Source organism: Bos taurus, chromosome 2 (assembly GCF_002263795.3).
Source record: "Bos taurus isolate L1 Dominette 01449 registration number 42190680 breed Hereford chromosome 2, ARS-UCD2.0, whole genome shotgun sequence".
NCBI classification, from domain to species: Eukaryota; Metazoa; Chordata; class Mammalia; order Artiodactyla; family Bovidae; genus Bos; species Bos taurus.
This window is the reverse complement of record NC_037329.1, coordinates 97,887,123-97,911,212: the sequence shown is the minus strand read 5'-3', so window position 1 is coordinate 97,911,212 and position 24,090 is coordinate 97,887,123. Positions and strand designations below refer to the sequence as shown.

General features: G+C 34.9%; 1 protein-coding gene across 10 annotated transcripts in view; it reads left to right on the top strand.

The window, feature by feature from the left end:
* Positions 1–24,090, top strand: part of KANSL1L (KAT8 regulatory NSL complex subunit 1 like) — a 125,710-nt gene that overhangs the window by 61,443 nt on the left and 40,177 nt on the right. For 8 of the 10 annotated variants that reach the window (XM_024981462.2, XM_024981453.2, XM_024981461.2 and 5 more), the window contains one exon: positions 20,375–20,579. In XM_024981462.2, the coding sequence (XP_024837230.1) occupies positions 20,375–20,579 (205 nt within the window). The remainder of the gene's footprint in view (positions 1–20,374; positions 20,580–24,090) is intronic. The other 2 variants (XM_059878931.1, XM_059878930.1) reach the window with 2 other exon arrangements.

Below are 24,090 nucleotides of genomic sequence, written 5' to 3'. Positions count from 1 at the left end.
AGAAAGCTTTCCGGGAAGTTTTGTAATGTTTCTTAAAAAGAAAAACAGTGATATGATGTGCTTCAGTAGTACTGCCATATTTAATATGCCTTCCATTTTGTACATTTTATAGTCTTCAGCTCCATACTGCCGTTGCAATTCATTTTAGTAAAAGATCCTATATATAGTTTGGGCATGGAAGGCTGATTGGTAGATACCATCCATAAAATTGAGCTTAAGTTTTACTCATTTTGTAAATGAGTCATTCTGTAGCTCAGCTTTTGTAAGATAAATTTTTTACTAAATGTAGTTAATATAGTAATTCCTACAATCCTTAGCAATTTATTATGTCATGTTAGCAAAAAATATAGATACTATGAATCCTCTTTTGGGAACAGCATTTGTTTCCTTTATTTTGCTTGCTTTTCTCTTTTAAGCTTTCATTTTAAAGATAAATTACAATTAAAAAGCTACTAGAATATTATTTTGTGCATCTCATTTTTTTCAAATAAAATTGTAATGTGGGCTTCTTTGCCTTAAGTACCATAAAGAATTAAGTGTAATTTAGTACTGGAAATATTTGTATTAATAATTATATATGGTTTATTATTAAATTAAAAATAACAAGAAAGGAAAATTTATACCACAATAAAAATTATGCTAAGTAGCTATCAGATTCTTAATGAGACTAGTGGATGTAAACTAAGTCTTAAAAATGCTGTTATTTTTATTTCTAATTTATTGTTTTGAAAGTAATTTTTAATACTTTTACAGTTTTGTTTGTGCAGGCTCATTTTTACATTATTCTATTATGGAAACAGTAATTCTGTTGGTTTTACTTTTATTTTTGTTGACTTTATATTCAATCCTGGTATCACTGATGATTCTCCTGAAAGTAAAGATTCTAATATGTTCTAATAGATAATTATAATATCTTCATTTATGAGGACGTTTCCTCATTAAAAAAGTCATAATTATAAGTTGAGCCACTAAGCACCATCAAATTGTGATTTGGGGCTAAGTCAATTTTAGATTATATTTTGTTTACCTAAGTAGGCCTTATGCTATTATACTCACGTGGGTGTGGTATGTATGTGTGTGTACTAATTTTCATCTTAATGTACTTGCATATATTTTTGATCATTTATTCACAAAGTATTTATTGCTTAACTGTTGCTGTATGCCCTATAGTTAAAGTCCTAGGAACACAATGATTAAGAAGACAAAATCTTCACTTGTAAATAGCTTAAACAGTTTAGTAGGTTAAACATGTAATTGTTTAAAATACCATATAATAATAGTGGAATTGTGTGGAGTTGTTTGAATATTTGGTTTTAATAGCTGTCATAGTTGAAAAACGTACCTCATAAAAATATACAAATCCAAATGAAAGAAATGTAACATTGGCTGTGTTTACCAAATCATGATACTTTTTCAGTCCTATCTTTATATAGTCAAAGGTCCTTATTGAAATCAGTTAGTAATTGCCATCTTTCTTGATGTTAAGTAGTTGTTCCTACAAACTAATTTGAAAGATTATTTCTGAAAGTTTGTAACAGGTTGAAAACCTAAAATTATTTGGTAGATTTAAGAGCAGATAAAATTTTGCTCTCCAGCATTTTGAAGTGTGCTGATATATATGTTTTAATTAATTTTATTTTCACTAATGTGTTTATTTTTGACAACAATGAACACTTTTTTCCAAATATTTTATACATGAATTTTTTGCACTTATTTTCACATTTGCTATCAAAATGTTATATTCCCTTGAAGGAAAGATTGTAATAGTTATTTTCTAACATTTGCTAGAAAATGTAACACAGCTCCCTTTCATCAACTCAGAGAAGATGAGAGAATTTAGAATGTTGAGTTTTTTAAATGCCTAATTTATCTTTAATAAGTCTTGTTACCAGATAACAGTAAACTGCTATATGAAACAAATGATTTGGGGAATACTCCAGATCTCATAAAAAATTTTTGTAAAAATTCTATTTATGATAGTATATACTATATTAACCAGGAACATAGAAACTAGAATATATTACAGATAAGAAAATAATAACACTGAAAGAAAATTTTGAGGATATGTTGTCATTGTGTTAGATAGCAAAGAGAGGTACTAAAAAATATCTCTTGGTTTTATCAGTTGAGACTTTAGCAAGAATATGTAGTGTGGCATGACAGAAATAAGAGTTGATTATGAATGGAATGGGAGGTGAAATAGAGAGGAGTCCAGACTGTATTTTCAAGGGTGCTGACTGTAAAGGCTGAAATAAAATGAATACACAAAGTCAAGGAAGGTGTTTTTGTTTTTAAGATGGAAGAAATGTAAGCATCTTTATTAAAATAAAGAGAAGAGAAAGAGCCGCAGATGGGAAATGTAGAGGTACATACCACACAGTTATGGAGGAACCTTATGGCAGGAGAAAGTAATGTAAAATAATTTAACAGATTATTTTACATTGCTCATATTTAAGAGTATTATCAAAGCTTTTAAAAATTAATCAAATATATAATTTCACATTATAGTAATATATGGAAAAGTTTTAATAAGAGATATTGATATTGAAGCAATGTAAAATTTATTTTTTGTGGAGCTTCTGACTCTGGGAGTAAAATGTCAAATGAAAGTGAAAGTCGCATGTTCGACTCTTTACAACCCCAAGGAATTCTCCAGGCCAGAATACTGGAGTGAGTAGCCTTTCCCTTCACCAGGGGATCTTCCCAATCCAGGGATCGAACCCAGGTCTCCCGCATTGCAGGCGATTCTTTACCAGCTAAGCCACAAGGGAAGCCCATGTCAAGTGAGGCCTAGTTTTATTTCTTATATCTTTCTGTTTTTCCAATATTCTTGTTATTTTTTTCCTTTATATGTAGTTTAATAGGAACAAAACATCTTTTAAACTCAGAGATTTTCAAGAGTAAGGGCTTGCCCTGTTTAATGTTATTCAAATCACAAAGTACTTACTATTCACTTTATGTATTAAAGTAAATGTGAAGGTAAGAAAATTCATTTGAGTAAGAATTTAAAAATTCTGGTAAAGTGTACATACCATAAAATTTACCATTTAATCATTTTTAAGTTTTAGGAGCATTAAGTAATTCACATTTTTGTCAATAGTCTCCATCATCCATCTCCAGAACTTTTTCATCTTCCTAAACTAAAACTCTATCTATTAAATAATACCTCCACATTCTTCCTTCTTCCTGGTTCTTAGCAACCGCCATTCTATTTTATATCTCTATGAGGCTGACTATGCTAGGTATTTTATATAAATGTAGTTTTTGTCCTTTTGTGATTGCCTTGCTTCACTTTGCATAATGTTGTCAAGGTTCATCCATATTGTAGCATATGTCATCATTCTCTTTTTAAGGGAATAAAATTCTACTTTATGTATGAACATTGTTTTAAACTTTAAATCAGTTTTTGACATAGTAACACAACACACTTGCCTCTCTGACACCCCCATGCCCCTCACCCAGCATATTGATAGATGTCTCCCACTTCCTCCTCCCTGAAACAGGCTATTCAGTGAAACAGGGTAGGCCACTTCTACGTCCCCAGTGTCACGCCTAAGCTCTGTGGAGCAAGGTCTCAGGCACTGCTCAGAACCTGTTAGGGAGAGAGCGGGCAGTTAGGCCTGTACTCAGCCAGGCAGTCATCCAGTCTCTAAGAACAGATTCCCCTACAACACTCAGGCTCTGAGTTGCTGTTTTGTTTACCCATTGATCTTTGGATGAATATTTGGGTTGCTTCCACCTTTTGGCTAGTGTGAATAATACTTCTGTGAACAGGGGTATACAAATATCTGTTGAGGTCCCAGCGTTTTATTATTTGCATATGTACTCAGAAGGGGAATTGGTGGATTGAATAACAGGTTTATTTTTCAATTGTTTACATTGTAAATGAGAAATTATTGAATGCTGTTAACAACATTTCTAAACCACAAGTTAAAAAAATAAGCAAGAGCCCAGAAAAGTAAACAAGGCACAGCAGTCTACTTTGTCTGAGACCAAATTTTGACAAAATATCAAGTTGAGGATTTGGTAGCTTTGTGTGGAAAGAGAGAAAGCTAGATCCAGAAAAATCGAGTGAAGTTTTAATAGCTTGGGTTAGAGGATGATAAATCAGAGCCCATGGCCTTGCCTATATATATATGTATATATATTGTTTTATATACATATATATATTGTAAATATATATTTTTTATATGTAAATATATGTATATATATTATTTTTCATATTCTTTGCTGCATATCAGAAGCACAACATTGAGCATAGCACCAAGGAAAATAGCAAACCTGCTTTGAAATAATGTGAACATTATAGGGATTTGACATGGATTTTCAGTCCAAATTTCCATCTGTGAGTCATCAAGGAATCCCTAGTTTAAAATGATTTTAGAATGGATGACACTACAAAATAGGTGCAAAGTCAAATGCAGATTCTCTCTAGGGGAAGGTACCTTCTTTCTTCAGTCAGTTCAGTTCAGTCACTCAGTCGTGTCCCAATTCTTTGTGACCTCATGGACTGCAGCAAGCAAGGCCTCCCTGTCCATCACCAACTCCTGGAGTTTACTCAAACTCATGTCCATTGAGTCGGTGATGCCATCCAATCATCTCATCCTCTGTCATCTCCTTCTCCCGCCTTCAGTGTTTCCCAGCATCAGGGTCATTTCCAGTGAGTCAGTTCTTCACATCAGGTGGCCAAAGTATTGGAATTTCAGCTTCAGGATCAGTCTTTCCAGTGAATATTCAGGACCGATTTCCTTTAGGATGGACTGGTTGGATCTCCTTGCAGTCCAAGGGATTCTCAACAGTCTTCAACACTACAGCTCAAAAGCATCAATTCTTCAGTGCTCAGCTTTCTTTATAGTCCACCTCTCACATCCATACATAACTACAGGAAAAACCATAGCTTTGACTAGACGGTCCTTTGTTGGCAAAGTAATATCTCTGCTTTTTAATATGCTGTCTACATTGGTCATCAGAGAAAGCAATGGCACCCCAGTCCAGTACTCTGCCTGGAAAATCCCATGGATGGAGGAGCCTGGTAGGCTGCAGTCCATGGAGTCGCCAAGAGTTGGACACAACTGAGTGACTTCATTTTCACTTTTCACTTTCATGCATTGGAGAAGGAAATGGCAACCCACTCCAGTGTTCTTGCCTGGAGAATCCCAGGGATGGGAGAGCCTGGTGGGCTGCCATCTATGGGGTCGCACAGAGTCGGACGCGACTGAAGCAATGCACCAGCAGCAGCAGCTACATTGGTCATAACTTTCCTTCAAAGGAGCAAGAATCTTTTAATTTCATGGCTGTAGTCACCATCTGCAGTGATTTTGGAGCCCCCCAAAATAAAGTCTGTTACTGTTTCCCCATCTATTTGCCATGAAGTGATGAGACCAGATGCCATGATATTAGTTTTCCGAATGTTGAGCTTTAAGCCAACTTTTTCACTCATCTCTTTCATTTTCATCAAGAGGCTCTTTAGTTCTTCTTCACTTTCTGCCATAAGGGTGGTGTCATCTGCATATCTGAGGTTATTGATATTTCTCCCTGCAATCTTGATTCCAGCTTGTGCTTCATCCAGCCCAGCGTTTCTCATGATGTACTCTGCATAGAAGTTAAATAAGCAGGGTGACAATATACAGCCTTGATGTACTCCTTTTCCTATTTGGAACCAGTCTGTAGTTCCATGTCCAGTTCTAACTGTTGTTTCCTAACCTGCATACAGATTTCTCAAGAGGCAGGTAAGGTGGTCTGGTATTCCCATCTCTTTCAGAATTTTCCACAGTTTGTTGTGGTTCACACAGTCAAAGGCTTTGGCATAGTCAATAAAACAGAAGTAGATTTTTTCAGGAACTCACTTGCTTTTTTGATGATCCAGGAGATGTTGGCAATTTGATCTCTGGTTTCTCTGCCTTTTCTAAATCCAGCTTAATCATCTGTACCCTCACGGTTCACATACTGTTGAAACCTGGCTTGGAGAATTTTGAGCATTACTTTACTAGCATGTGAGATGAGTGCAATTTTGTGGTAGTTTGAGCATTCTTTGGCATTGCCTTTCTTTGGGATTAGAATGAAAACTGACCTTTCCAGTCCTTTGGCCACTGCTGAGTTTTCCAAATTTGCTGGTGTATTGAGTGCAGCACTTTCACAGCATCATCTTTTAGGATTTGAAATAGCTTAACTGGAATTCCATCTCCACTATCTTTGTTTGTAGTGATGCTTTCTAAGACCCACTTGACTTCACATTCCAGGATGTCTGGCTCTAGGTGGGTGATCCCACCATCATGATTATCAGGATGGTGAAAATTTGTTTATAGTTCTTTTGTGTATTCTTGCCGCCTCTTCTGCTTCTGTTAGGTCCATACCATTTCTGTCCTTTATCGAGCCCATCTTTGCATGAAATGTTCCCTTGGTATCTCTAATTTTCTTGAAGAGATCTCTAGTCTTTCTCATTCTATTGTTTTCCTCTATTTCTTTTCATTGATCACTAAGGAACACTTTCTTATCTCTGCTTGGTATTCTTTGGAGCTCTGCATTCAAATGGGTATATCTTTCCTTTTCTCCTTTGCCTTTTGCTTCTCTTCTACTCACAGCTATTTGTAAGGCCTCCTCAGACAACCACTTTGCCTTTTTGCATTTCTTTTCCTTGGGGATGGTCTTGCTGCCTGTCTCCTGTACAGTGTCACGAACCTCCGTCCATAGTTGTTCAGGCACTCTGTCTATCAGATCTAATCCCTTGAATGTATTTGTCACTTGCACTGTATAATTGTATGGGATTTGATTTAGGTCATACCTGAATAGTCTAGTGGTTGTCCCTACTTACTTCAGTTTAAGTCTGAATTTGGCAATAATGAGTTCATGATCTGAGCCACAGTCAGCTCCTAGTCTTATTTTTGCTGATTGTATAGAACTTCTCCATCTTTGGCTGCAAAGAATATAATCAATCTGATTAGGGCCAGGAGATCCTTAGAAATCATTTTTTGAGGGCAGTGATCAGCACAGTCAAATATAAAATATAGTCAAGCACAAGGACCCAGGACAATAAAGTAAGGAAAATGAGAAAGTAACAGCAAAAACATGCTTTCCTGGTGGCTTAGTGGTAAAGAATCTTCCTGCCGATGCAGGAGACACAGATTCAATCCTTGGTTCGGAAATACCCCATGGCAAAGAAAATGGCAATCTGCTTCAGTATTCTTGCCTGGAGAACCCCGTGGACAGAGGAGCCTGGTGTGCTGCAGTCCACGGCATTGCAAAGAGTTGGACTCAGCACGTGAGCAACAATAGCTGTAAACCTCATAGGCCAGCTATTACCGAAGACACTGGTCACATAGGTACCTGGAGTCACTGAGGTACCATCTATTTTTGTCATATCTCTTGGGAAGGTAAAATGTTGCTGAATTGTTTTTGGTCTACCTAATTTGCTTGGGACTCTGTAATTAAACCAAGTACTCTTAAATTGAGGATAAACACACTATTGGGTTTTTTTCTCTTATTATGTTTTATTTTCATATTACACTAGGAAAACATACCTTCTCAAAAGACTGCCTCGGGACATGTAATCTCCTTTCTCCCCCCTAAAAGATTTAAACTTTTGTTTATTCTTAATTATAGTGGCTTTTAATTTAGTGGTTTGTGGGGAACTTGAGATTATGGAAGTACATATATACTTTTTCATGTACTTTTTGTTTTCAACATTTTGTGACCTTGGGCAAATCAGTTAATTTCTTTACATTGCATTTCTTTAATTCTAAATTTACTGGGATACAAATATTTTCTAAAGTAGTATCTAGTGCTAATAGTCTTCAATCAAATGTTTATTTGTAAAGAATTCCATTTATTCAAACAAATGAAAAATAAAAACAGAAAGGTCTCAGTACAGCTTAAAATGTATATCTTTGTAACATCATTATTGTTCTTTGCTTTGGATGTTTTATGTTAGCTTATACCTAGAGATTTAGTGAATAAAGAGAAATTACTCAACACATTTTATTACCTTTAAAGCATAATATAAAATTTATTATGGCAAGAAGTACCCAAGACAATAGGAGGAATGATGATCCTCCTCAAGTGTCAAAAACTTTCGAATAAGCCATTTGGTAAGAACTAAGTCAAATTTATTACACATTGCCTTTCTTGGATGATTCTCATCTTAGTTTTTCTTTGATAACTCAGGCTCATCCCTGTGTCCACATCCTCACAGACTATCAATATTAATAATTGTATATCAATGAAAGAATTCACTTAATAGTTAGCAAATACATACCGAGTGATACAGGGTGCCAGGCATTGGAGTGGCTTGGGTTGTGATGTTGAACAAAACCAGGTGTGGTCTCTGACCTTATGGTATAGAGTCTAACTGGGTAAAAATGGTATCAGCTGAAGAACCACGCAAATAAATGTGTAATTGAAAATCCTGGGACTTCCCTGGTGGTCTAGTGACAAAGATTCCATGCTCTCCATGCAGGGGGCCCTGGTTCAGTCCCTGGTCAGGCAGCTAGATCCCCCACACCGCAACTAAAAGATTCTGTGTGCCACAACTAAGACCTGGCTCAGGCAAATAAATACATAAATAAACATTTTAAAAGTAAATACTAAAAAAAAAAAAATATCCTGGTGGGACTCCCTTGGCAGTCTAGCAGATGGAAGTCCATGCTTCCAAGGCAGAGAGCTCAGATATATCCCTGGTCAGGGAACTAAGATCCCACATGCCACAGACAAAATGTGAAGAAAAATTTTAAATAAAAAAATAAAATTAAAATCCTGGTCAAGTGCTATGAAGAAAACTCATTGCATTGTTAAATAGTTCTGAAATTAGATGGGTCTGAGATCAGTCCCAACTGTAGAACTTGGTAGCATTGTGATTTTAGGCAACTTTCTAAATCACAGTTAAAATGCAAATAGTTTGCTTGCTGGGTTATTGTGAGGATCAAATGAGAGAAGTGTGATATAATTTTACTCTTGTTTTTTACTCGTTTATTATCTACCTTCCTGGATGAGAATGTAAGCTCCGTGACAGTAGGAATTTTTCTGGTCTGTCTTCTTAACTGCTATTTTCTTGACATCTACATCAGAGTCATAACATGGGCATGAATAAATACTTTTTGAATGAATGAAATGTCTTTTAGGATTTCTTACAGGTAATCAGCATTCCCCCCAAAATATTTTGTACTTATTTGCTTTTTCTCTGTCATAGTCGGATTGATATGTTGTTAATCTCATGCTGCCTCCTGCAGTTCTGCTTCCTCTCATCTCATTTAACTCTGGATTAGAAAATGAGATAAATAAAGTCAGAATGGTAGAAGTACCTGTCCTCTGATAAGAGATTCTGAAGTAAAAGATAAGGCCTCTCTCTTAATACTAACAGGAGTGAGCTTTCATCCATGGACTCATTGAGATCTTTTTTGGTTATTTAAAAGGCGTTTGCAGTTTCAGCTGTATTCTGTATACTTGGACTTACTAGATAAGTAGACTTGTCAGTGCTTCTAATAAAGCATTCTCATTCTAGCTTTATATCACATCATATCATATATATATATATATATATATATATATATACACACACACATATAGTTAGTTAGTTAGGTTTAAGAAACTAAAAAAGTTTGGTTACCTATTCTGTGTTGTTATTTTTAGTGGACCACATAGAACTTAATGTTTGATACAATTTTTTCTAAGTATTTAAGGTAATTTTTATAATACCCTAATGATCTGTTCTTATGTCTAAAGTAAATTCACTTGGTTAATTCAGGGCAGCTGTTTTGCCCACTTTTTATTCATTGATTCCCAACCCCTATCTTTTAGTTAATTGCAGCATCTCCCAGAAGTCAGAATTATTTTCTTAGCTTTATTAATCTTGGCAGCAGGGTTTAAGATGAGTCACCAGGAACTGAGCAACTGAAAAGACTGAATCTTCAAACAAATGAAGCATTACATTTTATCATCATAGAGATAGTTATTTGTTTTTAGATCTCATACTCTAAAATGAAGATATAACGTTGTAAGTACATCTTCATTTACCCCATGGGGTATTATCTCTGGGAAAGTGAATTTCTACTTGAAATAATGTCTAGAATTTTTGTTGTTGTTGTTTTGCTTTAATGGGTCCCAGAATATGATATGAAATTAAATTCTAATGAATCATTATCATGCTATTTATTTCCACAAATGATAATTATCTCACAAAATGTAATGATCCTTTGTAATTGGGCATCATAATTGAAAAACTGCAGCTGAACTGATAAACTAATCACATATAAAGTAATTCTCTTACCTTCATAATATTTTCAATAGTCACTTCTCAGTTAATGAGAAAACATTGTTAGCAAATTCTAGGCTGAAGTTTTCAAACATAATTTTGAGTTTCTGTGACATTAAATATTGTATCAGCTAGATGTACAATATCAATAAGGAAATAAAATGTCTCCTGATGTGTTTTTAAAGTAATACCAATAGGATTTATTTTCTTTTGTAAAAACTCTACTTTTCCCTTTTAACCTCTATTAATATAAGTCTTAAACTTAATGTTATAGAAAATGTTTAAATCATGATACAACCACTGGAAGACATGTCATGTAACTATTAAAAAAATGATCTGTATTAAAAAAGATGTGGTCATATAGGAAGGTACTTCCTTTAGAATGTTAAGTGGAAAAAATCAGGATACCAAAAGCATTGTGATACCATGGTGTCACAAAGAGTCAGACACGACTTACCAATTGAACAGCAACAGCCTTAGACCCTCATAGGGGTATGATTTTATAGGGGAAGAAAAAGAGACTTAAAGGAAAAAATCAAAATTTTTTCCTAATGCTATATTTGTGTTTAGATGCAAGGATTTTAAAAAATATTTTAGAATTTTTCAGATTTTTTCTCTTTGCAAATTTTCCTTTAAAATGAAAAAAATATAGTGAAATATTAGAAAGTCTCAATTTCAAACTATATTCCATATGTCAGAAAAACAACTCACAGATTATACTGAAGAATCTGAGCTATACTCCCAAACTATAGGTTAGTTAGAAATGTTTGATAGATTTTATGTCCCTGATAGCTCAGTTGGTAAAGAATCGGCCTGCAATGTGGGATACCTGGGTTTGGTCCTGGAGTTGGGAAGATCCCCTGGAGAAGGGAAAGGCTACCCACTCCAGTATTCTGGCCTAGAGAATTCCATGGATTGTATAGTCCATGGGATTACAAAGAGTTGGACACGACTGAGCCACTTGCACTTCACATTCAGAAAAAATATAGTTCTCATATAGGCTTCCTAGTCTCCTTGCCTTTATACTCTAAAAAGTCCTCTTGAAATTAAGAGCCAGAGGGTGGGAATGGCAGATGGCTCTACAATATTTGATCTCTTTTCCTCTCAAGCTTTATTATGTAAAACTTGAACATATAGAAAGCATAGAAAAGTAAATCAGCTTATTCCTAGCTTAAATAGTTCTCAATATTTTGCTACTCACTTCAACTATTTCTCTTCCTGATATATTTTTTTCCTATGAACTTAAATAAATTTTATTGATATTTTAACTATAAAGACTTTCATTTATTTCTTTGATAAACTTTTTTTCAACATACCCACCATGTTGTTATCACCTGCTAATTTTTTATTATTCTTTTAATATTTTAGTCATAATTTATCACTATCATAAAATTCTCTATCCATATTCATATTTTGCCAGTTGTCTCAAAGTCATCTTTTTATGGACAATTTATTAGAATCAGGACCCAAACAAAATCTGTATTACATTTGGTAGTTATGTCTCCTAAGTCTCTTATTCTCGAATAGCCACTTTAAAATGTATTATAAGTTCCTAATGCCAAAAAGACTGAAATTATAGATGACATTTTAGTGTTCTTATAAAATTAATATAAGTTCATTGTACAATAACTTAAAAGTTCAAGAGCTATCTAGAAGAAAGTGGAAATCACTTGTATTGCTCAGAGTATATTTCCTTCCTATCATTTTATACATAATTTTCGTTGTTGAGCTCTATTGGAAGTTTTATATCTTATTTCAATAGTATATCTGAAGCTTTTTATACTTAAAATATTTCTTTTCCATTTTAATGGTTGTGTAAAGATGTACCTTAATTTTTCAGAGTTAGGTAAATAACTTAATTTTTTTAAGTCAGTTCAGTCACTCAGTTGCGTCTGACTCTTTGCAACCCCATGGGCTGCAGCACGCCAGGCTTCCCTGTCCATCACCAACTCCTGGAGTTTCCTCAAACTTAGGTCCATAGAGTCGGTGATGCCATCCAACCATATCATCTGCTGTCATCACCTTCTCCTCCCACCTTCAATCTTTCCCAGCATCAGGGTCTTTTCCAGTGAGTCAGTTCTTCGCATCAGGTGGCCAGAGTATTGGTGTTTCAGCTTCAGCATCAGTCCTTCCAGTGACTATTCAGGACTGATTTCCTTTAGGATGGATTGGTTGGATTTCCTTGCAGTCCAAGGGACTCTCAAGAGTCTTCTCCAATACCACAGTTCAAAAGCATCAGTTCTTTGGTGCTCAGCCTTCTTTATGGTCCATCTCTCACATCCATACTGGTAAAACCATAGCTTTGACTACAGACTTTTGTTGGCAAAGTAATGTCTCTGCTTTTTAATTGCTGCCTAGGTTGCACAGAGTCGGACACGACTGAACCGACTTAGCAGCAGCAGCAGCAGCAGATTGGTCATTGCTTTTCTTCCAAGGAGCAAGCATCTTTTAATTTCATGGGGGCAGTCACCATCTACAGTGATTTTGGAGCCCAAGATAATAAAGTCTGTCACTGTTTCCATTGTTGCCTCATCTTTTGCAATGAAGTGATGGGACTGGATGCCGTGATCTCAGTTTTCTGAATGTTGAGTTTTAAGCCAGCTTTTTCACTCTCCTCTTTCACTTTCATCAATAGGCTCTTTTCTTTAATTCCTCTTCACTTTCTGCCTTTAGGGTGGTGTCATCTGCATATCTGAAGTTATTGATATTTCTCCCAGCAATCTTGATTCCACCTTGTGCTTCATCCAGCCTGGCATTTCACATGATGTACTCTGCATATAAGTTAAATAAGCAGGTGACAATATACAGTCTTGACATACTCCTTTCCCAATTTGGAACCAGTCTGTTGTTCCATGTCCAGTTCTGTTGCTTCTTGACCTGTATACAGATTTCTCAGGAGGCAGGTAAGGTGGTCTGGTACTCCCATCTGTTGAAGAATTTTCCAGTATGTCATGATCCACACATAGAAGAAAATAATAGAATGGGAAAGACTAGAGATCTCTTCAAGAAAATTAGAGATAGTAAGGGAACATTTCATGCAAAAATGGGCACAATAAAGGACAGAAACGGTATGGACCTAACAGAAGCAGAAGATATTAAGAAGAGGTGGCAAGAATACACAGAAGAACTATACAAAAACAATATTAATGACCCAGATAACCAAGATGATGTGATCACTCACCTAGAGCCAGACATCCTGGAGTGTGAAGTCAACTGGGCCTTAGGAAGCATCACTGCAAACAAAGCTAGTGAAAGTGATGGAATTCCAGCTGAAGTATTTCAAATCCTAAAAGATGATGCTGTTATCAACAATAACAACCAAATGTAAGTATTGTACTCAATATGCCAACAAATTTGGAAGACTCAGCCGTGGCCATAGAACTGGAAAAGGTCAGTTTTCATCCCAATCTGAAAGAAAGGCAATACGAAAGAATGCTCAAACTACTGCACAATTGCACTCATCTCACACGCTAGCAAAATAATGCTCAATATTCTCCAAGTGAGGCTTCAATAGTACATGAACCAAGAACATCCAGATGTTCAAGCTGGATTTAGAAAAGGCAGAGGAACCAGAGATCAAATTTTTTTTAGAGACACATCTAATTTAGAAGATCATTTTACAGTGTATTCCAGCATTTTCTTGTTGCTACAGTTGAAGAGACTTGTATTTTTGAGTGAATGGAGAGGGGGGTGTAATTTTCCTACTTAATTCCTAGAGTAGGGAAAATGGGCTGGTCAAGGCACTGTTTTCTCTATATGTAGTAGATACTGCCTGGATCTCGGTCCACTGTCATCTGAGAGGTGCTTGTTTTTGCCATGTGGAAGACAAGCAGTGCCCCTACTAGGCCATTTTAGTGAGTTTCTATAAAGTCCTATTTTATGTAATTTCTTTAAAATATCATTGAGTATATCTGAGTAAATAATGTGTTCATTTCTCCAAATATTGTCAAGAAAAAGAAAGATAGTAAATTCAACTATTGGCAGGACGCTGGGCATCAGGGAAGGTTTGGAAAAGGTTGCCGCCTACTTTAGCTGCTATAGGTTGAGGTCATCAGACAACTCCAAAAGACAAAAAGTAGACTTGAAATAGAGATTACAAATTATGCAAAAATAGTGATTCTTAGGCGTGTACTTTATGAATATGTCAGTTTCATAGGGATCTTAAATCAGCACGAAGTGTGTGGCTTAATGTAGGAGATGTTTTTTCTTCCACAGTTCTGGAGGCTAGATGTTGAAAATCAAGGTGTCAGGCAGGGCCATGTTCTTTCTGAAGGTTTAAGGCAGAATCCTTCCTTGCATTTTCCTGGCTTCCGGTAGTTCCTAGCAGTCTTTGGCATTTTTGGCTTATAGACCATTTCTCTTCTGCCTTCACATGTAAGGATGTTATTCCCTGGGATCTCTTCCTGAACTCTTTGTTTCTTCTTATAAGAACATCAGTGACGGGACTTAGGGCCACCCTAATCCACTCTGACATCATTTTACCTCATTAATTACTCCTGAAAGTCTGTATTTCCAAGTAGGGTCACAATCTGAGGTTCCTGGTAGATGTAAATGTGACAACACTCTTCAGCCCTGTATAGCAAGTATGGGTATTTGTGTATAAGAATAGATTGGTAACTGGCAGGCTATCATAATCTCTTAGATAATACACATTCTAATCTTCTTCTCGATGTTGAGTTCTGCTTTTCTTAAGTGTGTTTAGTATGAGAGTACATGAATGTAGGGGAAATGTTGAAAAGTACTAAAACAATATTTTAAAATTCTGTGTTGAATACTTGTTTTCTGCTGCTATTTCTTGAGATTAGAAGATAAAAATAACTTTATGAAATCTTGTCTGTGTTTTTATGGTTTTAGCTTTCTAAATTTATAGCCAGGCCCAAAAGTTTCTTATTTAGTAAAAGCATTTGAGCATGGCATTATGATGATGATTCCAGTCCTTCTAAGAATACAGTTTGGCTTAAGCCAAAAGTTATTAAATACTTGAACAAGTTACTAAAAATCTTAGACTATCTTTCATTGAGTTTTAACACATGTATACCTGTGGTGGATTCATTTCGATATTTGGCAAAACCAATACAATATTGTAAAGTTTAAAAATAAAATAAAATTAAAAAAAAAAAACAAAAACAGATTGAAATTAGACTGTTCTTCCTTATTTATTCACCATTTTCTCCATCACCAAGATGATACCAAGAACTTAGCAAATATATGTTCCTATAAGCCCATATCTTTAGATTGTTTTATTAATTTTGATACAAGTGAATAATGTTTGCAGAAAGTGATTTTGGTAGGAATTAATATTCAAATATCAGTTAAAAGATTTTTTTTTAATTTAAATTTTATTTTATTTAACTTTACAATATTGTATTGGTTTTGCCATATATCAAAATGAATCTGCCACAGGTATACATGTGTTCCCCATCCTGAACCCTCTTCCCTCCTCCCTCCCCATACCATCCCTCTGGGTCGTCCCAGTGCACCAGCCCCAAGCATCCAGTATCATGTATCGAACCTGGACTGGCGACTCGTTTCATATATGATATTATACATATTTCACTGCCATTCTCCCAAATCATCCCACCCTCTCCCTCTCCCACAGAGTCCAAAAGACTGTTCTATACATCAGTAGAGTATACTAATGCATATATATGGAATTTAGAAAGATGGTAACAGTAACCCTGTATACGAGACAGCAAAAGAGACACTGATGTATAGAACAATTAAAAGATTAAATGCTTCACTTCTGGGCCTTTAGTTTCTGCAGTAATCAGAGTAAAATTTTAACTAAAAAATTCACTTGAAAATTCCATTTATTCTCTGTAAAAGCAAATTAAATGCCTGTCGTTATTCATAAATATCTTAACTGCTAAGATTTTCTGGAATTGTAATAGACAATCAGTTATATCAGAAAGTCATTACTATTAGAAAAATTAGGCAATGTTAATAAAACAGGAACTCATGACTTTTGAAATATTTTCTTCGATAAAACTCTTGGTCATTTTGCACTTTTTAAATTAGAAGAAAAAATTTAAACTTTATCCATGCTTTCTCTTTTACAAATCAAAATATCTTACAGTTCTCATCTGCTTTATAATACTTACCCATTTATAATAGGCATATATGATTATAAGATAAAATAAGGTACATCATCGCTTACTATCAGAAACTAACTTTTGTAAGTCAAAATTAAGAGATTTAGAATGGAACTCAAGGCAGTGTAAATATGTCTTATTTTTCTAAATGCTCTCTTATAACCTTCTATTTAGAGCTTCTTTTGGCTCTTAAACTGTAATGTTCCATGTTTACTCATTCACTAAACTATTTAGGTAAGGTATGTAGTGTTATATGCTTCCCATATAAGGTATGGGCTTCCCAAGTGGCTCAGATGGTAAAGAATCTGCCTGCAGTGCAGGAGACCTGGGTTCAATCCCTCAGTCCAGAAGATCCCCTGGAGAAGGAAATGGCAACCCACTCTAATATTCTTGCCTGGAGAATTCCACGGACAGAGGAGCCTGGCAGGCTATAATCCATGGAGTTGCAAGGAGTCGAACATGATTGAGCAACTAACACTTTCACATTATGTGGTATTATATACATACCCTGTGCAAAGCACAGAGCTGGAGTGATAAATCTGAAAATGTATATATGTGTACATTTCTCCATTCATTCTATAAATATTTATTGAGCATTTGTCATATGCCAAGTATAATATCAGGAACTTCTGATAAAAAGTTAAAACACAGTCTCTCTATTACTTACAGTTTTAGAAAAGGAAAAAGACACTAATCAGATAGTAACACAAATAATTGTAAAATTGACATCATGAAAAATACTATGAAGAAAAGGTGAATGGTATTATCAGAACTCAGAAGGGAATTTGACTTTGTCTTTGGAGAGACTATGCAAGGGCTCAAAGACTTACCAGAGGTACTGACTTTTGAACTGAGAGCCAAATGGTTATTGGAAATTACATAAGTGAAGAAGGATGTGAGAAAATTCCTGGAAGCAGATATTATATATAGTAGGTTTAGTACTGGAGCAAGTGTGAGTTGTTTGGAATTAAAAGAGGCAATGTGGCTGGAACACAGAGAAGGAGAGGGAGTGTGACACATGAGGAGGCTGAGAGAGCAGACCAATCAGGGCCTTTTCCATTAAGGATTTAAGTATTTTTCTCAAGAGCAATGAGAAGGCTTTGAGAGATTTTAAGCAGTGTAGGCATGGAAGGAAAGGGTAAAACAGGACCAGATTTGTTTTCCTGAAAGATTAGAAGGGACTGGATGGAATAAAGTGTGAATGAGGGGGGCCCAGTTACAAGGGTATAGGAGGAATTCTGGCAGAAAAAAGCTTGGATTAAGAGAGTGGTAGTGGAAATGGAGAAAGGTGTAAGCCCCAAACCACCCTCATTTCTTCCCCCTCCTCAATTATTTAGTTTATTTTAGAGCCAAATTGTACTATCTGCCTATTACACAGGGGCCCTAGGCTATCCTTTTGGAGATTTTTATTGTTCTCTGAACAAAAGCTTCCAGTTAGAAATCTAAAGGAGTGTGATTTGTGTCCTTACCTGGTACTACACCACTTGTAAGCATGCTATTTCAAAATTATATGTTGATATTTATTGATAATTTTTGTGACAATTATGACAGTACTTGGCAGTGGCTTATTGTGTCCTCAGTTTCTGGGGTTTCCTAGGGTACCCACAACTCAGTGGGAAAACTTAGCCTTGTCTCTTATTGAAATGTTTTTTTCTTCCTGGGTTTTCTCCTCCTCCTCCGGTGTCTCTTACATCTCCTGCACTGGCGGGTGGGTTCTTTACCACTAGTGTTAGGTATTGGATTATTATCTCCTGAGGGGAAAAATAACCTTGGATTATAGAGTCACTTAGGCAGCGTTTTGTTGTCCTCCAAATAATTTCCTCTTGTTCTCCTTTTCAGTAAGATTCATTCTCTTTAGTGTAAACCATTGGGCAGAATAAGTGAGTTTATCAGTGGTTTGCAGAGTTTATCAGTGGTTTATCATTTATCAGTGGTTTGTAAAGGGTAAATAACCCTTTACAGCAGCTTCCCAGGTGGCTCAGTGGTTAAAGGATCTGCCTGCCAGTGTAGGAGATGCAGGTTCAATATCTGGGTTGGGAACATCCCCTGGCAGGCTATAGTCCATGGGGTCACAAAGAGTCTGACACAACAGAGTCACTATCACTTTCATCAATTATTTATAAAGTGATTTAAGTGCCAACTTTGGTGAGCTTTTTCCAATGATACTGTATTAGTCTTTGAAACTTGAAAATGTAACATTTAGAGACACAAATAAGCTTTCCATTTATCTTTAAACTAGCCTGTGAGCCTCTCACCAGTTCAAAAGCTGAGAGATGTCATTCAGTTAAGAATATAGTGGCTCACCTCCTTATACCTCCTGCAGGGATGGGGAAACAAGTGCCCACTAACAACTAGAGAACTGAACAGAGGAAAGAACTGCTAGAACTGTGCTCCAGACTGCTAGAATAAAAACTCTTCATTATCCCTAGATATTACCCAAGCAATGTCTCTTTTAAGGAGCCAGTGTCATCTGCCTAGAGATTATTTCTCACTTTCTAGAAGAGCTACCTTTTGTGCTAGATCTACTCTTACGTTCGTGAATCCTCACTCTCCTGATGTGATCACCTCTAGTACTAACCACCTACTAATCGGTCTTTTTCCTGACCTTGGTTTACGTCTGTATCCGACATGCTTAGTACCTAACTTGATACTGGCTATCACCTATGCCTTCTGTTTACCCTTGATGTGGTAGCCCAGGTCAAGGGCTGGTTTCTCAAGAGCAGACTGTTACTCTTAGCACGTTATACACTTCAGGCTTTTATAATCATACATATGATATATTACAAAAAGTAACATCAGTATATGAGACTGGACCTGTTAATTTGAGAGTATTGGTATATCCTAAACCTTTCTCAGATAGATAATCTTTAGAATATTTATTAACTGATAATTAAAACATTCATGACTAGAGCTTTCTGAAGACTGAAGTTAATATTTTAAAAATAAAATATTTATCATCAGATTTTTTTCCCTATACTGGTCTGGCCAATAGACATACTCAATTATGTATTTGTATGTAATCACCAAATTCCATATTTTATTATTCTCTTTTAGTTTCACCAACAGAAGCCATTCAGGTACCTTTATTTCTAGTTTCTTACTACTATATAAAGTTTTCTTGAATTACTTGCTTTATCTGAAAGAGAATATTGTGCAGCATTCAAAACCAGTGACACAGCTATAGAAAAACTGTATCTTATGTTTACCTTTAAACACTGATTCTACTTGAACCAAATAGCACATTTAGAATTTATTTGTGATTAGCAATAGCACATATAGATTCACTTGTTGATCTTAGAATGCTAAGTTGGCTGGCTTTTGTTTATATAAATAAGGTTGAACTGGTAGATTATAGTGCCTGAAAAGCTGAATATTTTATATGTAATATACTGGTATAAATAAATTTATGTGGTAACAGCATTAAATCCCTCCTGATCTAAAATATTTAAGTATTTTAAAATTAATATGAGGGATAATTATAAAATTATGCTTATTTTCATGTGTATTTTGTGTGATCTGATAAAATATTTTATAGTTTGTATCTTCTGTATCATCAGAAATTTTAAAAAACTCTTAAAATATAGACAGATTGCATCTTTGTTTCAGAATCCCCTGGTAAGATATGTAGTGCTTATTTAAGAGCAGCTAATGATGTAGTGATGAGACTTTAGCCTTTTTAAAATCTACAATCCTGTGTAAATTCACCCTTATTGAAAAAGAATTTGATGTAGATGCTTTTAACACTGTAATATTCATGATTATTGATTTACAGTGAAATTTACATTGTACTAGTGAATTTATGTGAGCATCTCTAACCTATGGGATATTTATTTTGCAGGAGAAAATACAGATTCTGTTTTCACACCTTGAAATGTAATTTTCCATTAATATTGATTCTTTCATCAGTTGTTACCACAAAATTGGCTAAAATTAATGCTCCTCTGTCATAATAGATCAAGGTGATTTACATTTAGTTTTCTTTGTCTTTGTTTGTTTTGTTTTATTCCCTCCACTCCCCAATTATTTCATGGCATTTCAGTGCTTCAGAGAATTTAGATGAGCTCTCTTCCTCCAGTAGCTGGTTACTTAACCAGAAGCACAGTAAGAAAAGGAGAAAAGACAGGACAAGATTGAAATCTCCATCCTTGACTATCATGAGTACAGCAGCTCGAACAAGGCCACTTCAGAGTTTCCACAAACGAAAACTCTACAGATTGAGCCCAACATTTTATTGGACTCCACAGGTAAGGTTGCCTTTGGGAAAACATGAACAAAAATTTTACTGTCCATATATTTAACAAGTGACAGGATATGAATTGTACATAGTTATTTAGAAGAAGTGAGATTTAATAATTTTTGTAACATAGCAGTGTATTCTGAAATTCTCACATTTCCATTTTTTTAAATCATGTTTAAACTAATCTGAAAGAAAATTACATATCAAGTTGATTTTAAAATTTTACCGGTAAGGGTAATAAGACACAAGCATGTTATATATTTGTCTTTTGCTTAGTAAAGAAAAAGGTAAAAATCTACAGGGCTGTAGTTATTTTGGAGGAAATGACATCGCTTTCCTTTATAGGCGTAGTATTTGTTAAATTTGATGAGCACCCCTTTTTCATATAAGCAGTGAAAGTTCAGATGACCATGCTTACACTTTTTACAAATAAAATATGCTTTACTAAAAGCATTCATTTTGAAAAGCATGTTTTTCATTTATTAGCAAAATATTAGGTTTACATCTTTCAGTACATATCTTAAATAAACTGTGATGGAGGGAAAAATAAGTCATCTCTAGTTATCATTAGGTATAACATGCTCTTTTTCTATATTTTAAATAATATGTCAGAGGAAAGGAATTTATCTTTGCTTTAGTGTTGTTTTTGAGTATTACTACATTAGCTATTTTTAAATATATTTCTATAACAAAATCAAGATGCTTTGTTTCATTAGAAACAAATTTCAAATTTGGTTTTATAGGATCCTTTTATAAATAGGACTATGAATTCTGACAAATTAATTCTTATCAATAATTTGATTTTTGCCATTCTGTAGTTCAGCTACTAGTATGCCCTCTCAACTTGAAATTTTTCAGTTTTATTTCAGAATTTTCAGAAATTTTACATAATTAATCAACCTAATAGGAAAATATTTTATTTAAAGTTTTTATATAAGAAATACTTTATTTAACAATTTTTATTTAAAGTTGCTATAAGCAATAAATATTTGAAATTGATTTTATAATTTCAGAGTTATAAATAGAATTGTCTAAGAGAAATATTTCACATATAAATAGGTCTTAATATTCTAACTGGAAGGAATCTATTTGAATAATTTAGAATATTTGCTCAGTATTGCTAACATACTGTGTATGCCTTAGTAATGTGAAGAATGGCTTGGAAAAGTGAACGAATTTAAAACTTTCAGTAAACAAAGGAGAAACAAGTCTAATATTATTGTTACTAATAGGCCATATAATTTATCATATTCCAGTCCTAATGCTAAGCATATTCAGTATATTATTTTTTTTAGTCTTCAAACATATAACTACGAGGCATTATTAATCCCAGTTTTAGATGCAGAAATTGAAGTTTAGGGAGATTAAGTAACTTTCCCAAGGTCATATAGCTAGTAAGAAATAGGTCTGATTCCAAAGCCCATGTTCTTACCAATTAATATTTACATTGGTAATGACAAAAATAATCCAGATGTTTTTTAATCAGTATTTTTATTGCAGTATAGTTGATTTACAGTGTTGTGTTGATTTCTGCTGTACAGCAAAGTGATTCAGTTATACACACATATATTTTTTTTCCTTAATATTCTTTTCCATTATGGTTGTCATAGGATATTGAATATAGTTTTCTGTACTATACAATAGGACCTTGCTATATAAAAGCTTACGTCAGCTAACCCCAGCTTCCCACTCCATCCTTCCACCACATGTGCTCTTTTAGCAACCACCAGTCTGTTCCCTCTGTCTGTGATTCTTTCTGTTTCATTGTTAGTTTCATTTTGTCATATTTTGGATTCCACACGTAAGTGATATCATATGGTATTTGTCTTTCTCTTTCTGATATAATTCACTTAGTATGATTATCTCTAGTTGGATCCATGTTGCTGCAAATGGTATTATTTTGTTATTTTTTATGACTGAGTATATTCCATTATACCACATGTTCTTTACTCATTAATCTATTGATAGACATTCAGGTTGTTGCCATGTCTTGGCTGTTGTGTATAGTGCTGCTGTGAACATAGAGGTGCATGGGTCTTTTTGAACTATAGTTTTGTCTGGATTTATGCCCAGGAGTGGGATAACTGGATCTTATGGTAATTCTGTTTTTAGTTTTCTGAGGAACCGCCATACTGTTTTCCACAGTGGCTATACCAAAATTTTTGTTTGTTTGAAATCAGTAAAGACTGTATATTTGGGGGTTGGAGAAGGAGCTTGGTTAAAGGCACTAAGAAATGCACCAGAAAGGATTGGTTTCGAAAGATAATCCAAATTTTGAAAGGGTTTAGGTCAAGATAAAGAAAGCACTTGAGTAATTGGAACAGAGATGGAAAAAAAGTGTGTGTGTTTGCTATGTGAAAGGGTCTAGAACAATAATGTCTAATAGAATTTTCTGTAAGGATGGAAATTTCTATAATTATCTGTGCTGTCCAGTATGTTAGCTGCTAAATACATGTAACTACACATGAAGTGTGACTAGTGCAGCTGAGGAACTGAATTTTTGTTTCTATTAATTTTGATTTAAATGGCTACATTTGGATAATGACTACCAAATTGGATATGACAAGTCTAAACTCAAACTTACCATGATAGCAGTGAGAACACCTGGCACTCATTCTTGTTTTCTAATACATTCCCTACTGAAAGGAAATATGGATTGTTAGAGAAATGGCTGAACTCCAGGCTTGGGAAAGAGAGGATATAAAATAGGCCTGGAACATCTTATTGCTACCAGAAGGCAGGGACATTTTTAAAAAAATGATGATGGCATGTCAAGAAAAATAAACAAAAACCCAAGAGCTTGTTTGAATAAGCTTCACTCCCGCTGGCCAAATCTGGGGCTCTTTGAGCATCAGAATTAACAGTAATGAACCCAGTGGAAAAAAATAGGAAGCCATGAATCTATTCTGATGAGAAAGAGGGAGAGAGAGAGGATGGGAGGGAGAGAAAGGGAAAAGGGAAACTTTTACATAGAGTAGGATTCTGATTAATGTAGATTGAGCAGGGAAATGAAACAATCATTGCAGTACTCATAGTAAGAATTGGTTGGGTAAGAATCAACAATGCATGAAGAGTCTGGGGGCAGGATTCAGGTGAAGTGTGATCAGGAGTAAGATTAATATTGTCTTAACTGTATGGTAGAGAACCAGACAATAATCTTGCCTGAGTGATAGAAACTAATATGGGAAGGATGCAGTATCACTATGGGTCTGATACAATATCACTATGAAGTATTCTGACCAGCGATACATACCTGAATTTAGCCTTAAGGAAACATCAGACAAAGCCAAAATCAGAAACAAAAACTGGCCTGTATTCTTAAAAAAATCAGTGGCATAAAAGCCAAGAAAAGCTGAGGAAATGTTTCAGAGTGAAAGAGAGACTTAAGATATTTGACAACTGAATGAATATATGATTCAGGTCACAATTCTTTTGGAGGGAAAAGATTATGGGGACAATTGAGAAAACCGAACTATTGATGGTAGGTTATATTAAAATATTGTATTGATATTGAGTTT